The following is a 7,420-nucleotide window of genomic DNA, read 5'->3' as shown; positions in this document are numbered from 1 at the left end:
TATTTTCATAAAATCTTAAGACCTAATTATTAATCATTAAAATATTAGATGATAAATAATTAATGTCTTACGAACATCAAGCAGTATGAGTTTGTTCAGTGGTTTTCTCTCCCATCTTCCGTCCCAGTTGAATTGCAGCAATGTGTTTCGTCCGTAAATAAATGTTTAATGACGCTGCCTACGTCCTCAGACACACCTTTTGTTTTTGATATATGTAATTGACCTTTGAAAAATGTATGTACAGCAATTAGAACGTGAAATATGTATTCCATAATATAATTCATTATCATGGCTTGTGCATACTCTGGATCTTTTAATATTGTTTCTATTAAATCCACAGCGCAATAGGACTGCAGTGGTAGAGAACTAGCGATGTGATGCAATTTTTTAATATTGGATTCGTAAATCCTTTTTTCTTGCTCATGGCGGTATTAAAAGCTCTTTTATTCATTTTAAATGAAATATTTTATAAAACTTATCTTTATTTTTCCACAGCACTTTAAGTTTTGAACATCTTTTCGTTTTGCGTCTTTCTTTTTTCTGTTGATGTGCGCATTTGAACTTCTTCAGTACCAAGTACTTTATAATACGGTTTTATTTATTACGTTTATATAAAAAAAGAATGTCATACCACAATGAAAACTTTTATTTTTACTTACTATTGCTATGAGCGGGGTCGAATAATGATAAAATTAAAATTAAACTAATTAAGTTCAAAATTATATCCAAGTACTTCAGTACTCGACTTTATTTGGCAGGTACAACTACTTTTGTTGCGCGCAAAATGCAGCCCTAGTGAATCTTGTGGTTACTATGGCAACCAACTACCGTTACTTCTATCAGCATTGACACTCACTTGATCGATCAAATGACAGTCATTCCCTACGGAGCCAAACTGGCATATAAAATTTTGCATATGTGTTAGTTTTCGTTGAGAATGTGTTAGAGTTTCTGTCATTCGCGTCTTGTAGGGTTTGTTACCGATTCAAACACGCCCATTTTCGGCAATTTCTCTTTTGGTGTTGCCCTTCACGTTCGCACAGAGAAATTCTTTTGTACACAATTGTTGTTGTCAGCCGTGAACGGCCAATTAGAATTACTCAGACGAACGAGAGCACAAAGCGTGTTGCCCGAGCACGAGCAACTCGGTGTCCCTCCCCTTTCCTCGTCTGCCCCTCTCTTACAAGTAACGAGTTGTCGCGACAAAAGTTTCTCCGCCTGAACCTAGACTATTGAGTAAACCATTAATTATTGAATCATGTGTGTTGTGTACGGTGAAACTTCGTCATATTTGAATAGTTTTCATGGAAGAAGATAAACAATTTATGTTAAAATTCTTAAAATTTTAAATTTCTAATAAATATCTGCATGGTGTATGGCGAATTGTGTTGTATCGAGTACTTTCACAGTGATTGTTATCGATCAAAAATATCGATGAATCTTTTATATATCTATTTGGCGCTGCTTATCGCTGCATTCAAGGCGAATTCAATGGTGATGCATATTTGGCCATTGAAATGAGAACGTCGAAATGATGTATTTGTTGTAATTCATACTGTCCTTCCATGAACCAACGACTACAGATCACCTAATCAGCCATCGTTGTATTTGTAATCGATTTTCAGAAAAAAGTTTTCGTAGCGTTTTTGACGTTTTTCGGTTTTGTTTACACCGTCTTCTACCTCTTCGTAGTGATTTTTTAGCGATTGAATGTGTTTTCTGCAGCGATTTTAATTATAAATTTTGGTTTATTACATATTTATGATATAAAATAAAGTGCTGTGGGATCGGAACAAGTTTGTGCGTATGTTTGGTTTGCCAAAAGGCGTAAATTTGCGTGAAAAGTGGGTGCACGTTTGTGGCCAGAACGTTGGCATTGAAAAATCGACCCGTGGTAATGATATGCGATTGTAAAACACTTTCAATCATGAAAACCATATTTTATGAACTTTTTTTGCTAATTGTCATCAAGTTTCACTTGGTATATTTTATAATAAATACCAATTTAATCGCACTCAATCACCGCGCCTTTTTCGTTTTCTTCGTTTGTTTTCATTCTTAGGCAGATGTCAAAAACACTCAGAAATATACTTTTTTCTTGATTCTTTGATTAGGTGATCTTATATTTTTGGTTCAAGCTGTCCTTCCATGAACCAAAAATACAAGATCACGTAAGAACGCGACGTTGTATTTGTAACTGGTTTTAAGAAAAAAGTTTGCGAAAGCGGGTTCGTCAGCTGAGCGTTTGTTTACATCTCAAGCACCACTATTTTACACTTTTATTCAAGTAAAGAAGAGTTAATTCAACAAGACAACACATTTTAAAGCATTTTGTTGCATCATTTTACCTAAATTGTGCGCTTAAAGTGGCTGACAATAATTTTGGCTAATTTTGGTCTTCGTTGTTTTCTTTTCTTTGTTTACTTTTCGCTCGTTTTCCAGTGAGACAAGATGGCGTAGAACCCGCTAAAAAAATCGACTTTTTTCACTCTCTTGTTCTTACGTGATTTTGTGCATGATTCAATAAGGCTATCTGCACACTTGTCGTCCAATCATAGTTGCGTTATCGTCTCGCCCTGAAATTTTGAGCCGAGCACATGCATTTCAAAGGAGATCTGCACACTTGTCGTTATCGGCTAGTTATCGGCAAATCGTAGAAGATGCAGAAACGGATAAGTACGGCACTGTCGTTTGCTAATCGTTGTGCACGCATTGTTTGTTTACATTTTATGGGGGAAAATTAGTGAAAAAGTTAATATTTGCATTAAAATTGTATAAAAATTAGTATTTTTTTTTAAAAATCTGTGGAAATTATTAAAAAGTGGATAATTGCATTAAAATTTAATAAATATGAGCGTTTTAACTAAAAAATATGACGAAATTGTATTAAGTCTCTGTGTGCATACACAAAACACATTCCAGGAAAAGAAAAGAAGAGATATTACTGGAAAATTACGTCTAGAAATGTTGCAGCACAGTCTATATTTAAAAAATTGCAGGTTTTTGTAAATATTTCGCGAAAATATCAACCAAAAAAAACAGAAAATACCTGCTCCAAGTGAATTTTTAGACGCCAAATGAATTGAATTATCACGACCAAGTGTGCAGAAGTGTAATCGTCATGTAATCGTTGCTTCATGACGATAACTATGACTCAACTATGATTGGACGACCAATGAGCAGAAAGCCTAATACAAGGTTCGATAAACTGACAGTTGTCTCTCTCGCACCGCTCCCTTAGCAGTGGGAACGTGTTGCTTCTTTGCAAATTTACATGGAAACAGTGTAGCTTTGGCGTGAAATAAAAGTATAAGCTTTTGTGCAATATGTTTATTTGTATATGCATATGAAGCATATTTAACTGATGAAAACCTAAGCATTGGATGTTTACATCAATCTCATAGTAGTCTTATTTTAATTTTGAGTCATTTTGCAGTTATTATACGGCTAAATAGCATATAAATTACGTAATTCACGTAGATATATCAATATTACGTTCAACATTTCGTTTAAAATGCCAGATTTCCTGCAAATACATTAGAATTTACGAAAGGAATTTCACTACTAATTGCCTACTTTGAGTACATTTCGACTACCATTTTCGCAACAAGGGATTGCATTCTTGCCCTTTCTCTGTCCTTCGTAAATGCAACCTTTTGTAAGGGAGTGTCAAACCGCAGCTGTCAATAATTATCTAACCTTGTATTATTGAATCATGATTTTGTGTCTTTCGTTCATGCTACACCGTCAATAAATATCGCGATACTTGGATCACGTCAATAAATACTGACCGTGTGACAGGGCCCAATCGATTCATGATATCGATACTTTCTTAAATATCGAACATTCCTAGCTCCGTCGTGGGTAACCATAGCGCGATTTTTTTAGCTTTAGCACATGTAATTTTTCAAAGAATAAGAGCGAATTATGCGCGTCTCGTGTTTCTGGTGTAAATGGCGCTAACGCTTTCATATATTGCTGTTGACGTGGCAACTCCAGTTACGGTGTTAGCGCAATTGCTTCGTGCAGCGCAGTGTTACCCATTCCTAATCGTGGATAGTAACAAAAACAAAACAAAATAAGTTGAAGCAACTGGTGTCGGTGGACAAGCTTCAAGCTTGTTTGAAGCTAAATAATAGATAAACAGCGCAAATATTTTTAAGAAAATAAATCCAAATTTATTTTGAAGAAGTGTGCAGAGTAAATATTTAGCAAAACCAGCTGTATACATATCTGTGTATATACATAAGCTTGCGTGCATACGAGGGGAATCTATTTTACATACAATTGAGTGCATTTGCAAATCGTTCATTATGGTTATTGTTTTTATGCCTGTTTTATACATATTTTGCAAATATGAAGGGAAATGTGGATTGTGAAAATGTATCTACTAAATCGGATGATTTCAGTGATGCCCGTCCAATACTAAGCAAGTGATGAACTCTACAATTTTAATTTTTTTGGTTCCACGTACTGATTTTGAGACTACAACTGTAATCTAAGTACATAGTCGAATAGTGCAAAAAGTCATACCCAGACACTGAATTTCGGAATAAAATGTCAGTGATACCAAGAGTTGGATATGTAAGTAATTTATTACATAATAATAACATAACTTGCAAGATCTCACTTAAAAATGCATGTTGCTTATGCCACGTCCAAATCTGTTTCATTTTGATTTTTAATTTCTAAGTTCCGTTAAGTTAAGTTGTCATAATCAGGCTTTTAGCATTAAGTTCTGCATACTTAGCTAAATATTTGTATTTTTATGTTTACACTATTGTAGTAAATAAGCGATATTAATGTATTTATGTATGTTCATTGGGAAAGTATCTATTAATCTAGTTTATTTATTTATTTAGACTTATAACAAAGATTTAGCGTTCTTAAAATTAGATTAAGACTTAAAACTTAAATATTAACTATGATATACTCTACGGAAATTTTAAATAAATTTGTTTTTATCACTGCAAAACTTTTATATTAATATAAAAGCATGCCATTGGCCGGAGGCTAGCTAACCGGTTGGAAAGGCCAAGTTTCCAATCCGCGCTATACTTTTTCGGTTTCTCCGTATATTGATATCTCCTGGGTGGTCGAAAAGGCCGAGTTTCCGATCCGCCCAGTCGCGCTTTCGTGACGGTTGAAAAGGCCTAGCTTCCAATCCGCCCATTTATTTTTTATTATCTTTGGTTTTTAATGTACACTAGGCGGTCGGAAAGGCCAAGTTTCACAATTTTTTATAGCCTCTGGTAATTCATTGCAGCACTTTAAGCCTTTATATAAAATATTTTTCTTGTCCACTTCAGTTCTATACTTCGGGAGTCTGAAGCTGTTAATCTCTCTAAACAAATATATATGGGTCACATTTATATATCGGAGATTATCGTTAAGATAATCCGGCAGGTTGCCCTTCTTAATATTGTTTACAAATTTCATAGCGTGTTAAAAACCTGTTGCTTCACGCTTAACCAATTCAAAGTTTCAAGCATTCATCTTGTTGGTGTGTCGTACGGTTTGTTGAGGATGAATCTCATCGCTCGGCTCTGCATTTTTTGCACCTTATCTATATGCGAGTCACCCGCTAGGAAGAAAATCGTAGGGCAGTATATAAAGTGAGGTTCTACTATTGACCTGTACGTCAATGTTTTATGCAGTGTCTACACACACGTGTCACGGTAACTTTTACCGTAGATCCACGGTGAAAATTACCGTAGATATACGATAAAATTACGTGGATTATGTGTTGCCGGAGAAGTGGGGCAGACCTTCTTTCTGCGTAGGCGACCTTCGGCCACGCTTAGGGATTATAACCCTTACTACTCACAATTCTCCTTTCTATGTTGCCGGAGAAGTGGGACAGAACTTCTTTGTGCGTAGGCGACCTTCGGCCACGCTTAGGGATTATAACCCTTACTACTCACAATTCTCTTTTCTATGTTGCCGGAGAAGTGGGACAGAACTTCTTTCTGCGTAGGAGGCCTTCGGCCGCGCTTAGGGATTATAACCCTTACTACTCACAATTCTCCTTACTGTGATGCCGGAGAATTGGGACAGAACTTCTTTCTGCGTATTACTGCCTATTTCTTAATATACAAACCTTATGTATATTCCTAGGTACTTGACACTTTTCATCTCCCATCTTTGATCTTTAATTCACGGCTTAAGGAGTCAACATTTGTCGCTCTGGACAATATCATAAAGTTTGTCTTTTTCACATTTAGTTTGAGTTTATTTGAACACAGCCATTGATACAAAGAATTAAAATCTTCTTGCATTTTGACAATCGCATTTGGTAGTTCCCTATCACTGATCGTTAACAAGGCATCACTCGCAAAGAGTTTTAATTTATAATATTGGAGGGAACTTTTTATATCGTTTATATATAGTTATTAAAGAGTAGGGGTGCCAAAACTGAGCCCAGTGGTAAGCCGATGTCTACGGCTATCTTACTAGACATCTTTGAATAAACTATTGGTTGTTGCCTACGATTACATAGAAAGCTTCTAAACCAGTCAAGCTCTGTTTTTATACCAATGTATTTTAGCTTATCCAACATTTGAACCCTATCAATTGATTCAAATGCTCTTTTAAGATCAATAAAGATCTTCTTTCCATTGAGATAGCACCAGATTCAACGTAGTCTCACAAAAATGTTTAGCTCTGAATCCAGATTGTTTTATGAGTATTTTATTGGATTCCACATAGTACTGTAGCTGGTTTTTCACAACGGTTTCTAGCATGTTTTCCAAACTAGGGAGAGTATTGATGGACCTAAGTTCCTGCGCTTTAACCCTTTTTTAACTTTCTTAATGGGCACTATTGACGAAATTTTCCATTCTCCGACACTGATCCTGTTTGGATACTCTTATTTATTAGTAGGGCATAGAAATATCCCATATAATCAGCAGAGTCCTTAATAATACCTTCAGATTGTAGGTTGTTTGACCCAATTTTCAGCTCAAATTTTTTAGCAATTTGAAGAATGGAATTCGTTGCTCAAAATAGTCATAGTTTACACACTCTATATTGGCATGTATTTCCAAAATGCTGTGCACAAAAAAATTGTTTAAGTTTTTCGCAATTTCAAAGCTGTCTAGGTAGTTGGTGTTATTTACTATCACTTCTCCAATATTAGGTTTGTTCGTCGAAAATCCAGCAAGAATTATCCAACACTCAAAATATCAGAGAGATTAAAAAAAAATTCTCTCAAATTCTCTCTCATATTGGGAAACTTGCAAATATCTGCACGAACGCAAATTTGCAGGAATTTGCAAGTTTCCCTGCCAGCTGGCGTCCACGGTTGCATTGCAAACATAAAAAAAATTTATAGAATTTTTAAAATTCGTTCGGATGGCCAAAAATAGGATATGCATGTATATTTCTTGTTGTTCTGACTTTCTTTAACATACATTTCAAT

At 35.3% G+C, this 7,420-nt stretch overlaps 1 protein-coding gene across 1 annotated transcript in view; it reads left to right on the top strand.

The window, feature by feature from the left end:
- Positions 1-4,061: 4,061 nt before the first annotated feature.
- The window catches only part of LOC118733826 (protein halfway), a 40,166-nt gene continuing 36,807 nt past the window's right edge, over positions 4,062-7,420 (top strand). Inside the window, exon 1 of the mRNA XM_036463409.1 lies at positions 4,062-4,584. Within this exon, the coding sequence (XP_036319302.1) occupies positions 4,558-4,584 (27 nt within the window). The 5' untranslated portion in view covers positions 4,062-4,557. The remainder of the gene's footprint in view (positions 4,585-7,420) is intronic.

Source organism: Rhagoletis pomonella, unplaced genomic scaffold, assembly GCF_013731165.1.
Source record: "Rhagoletis pomonella isolate Grant_MI unplaced genomic scaffold, Rhpom_1.0 Rhpom_scaffold_00002, whole genome shotgun sequence".
Classification (NCBI taxonomy): Eukaryota; Metazoa; Arthropoda; class Insecta; order Diptera; family Tephritidae; genus Rhagoletis; species Rhagoletis pomonella.
This window is presented reverse-complemented; position numbering and strand designations above follow the sequence as displayed.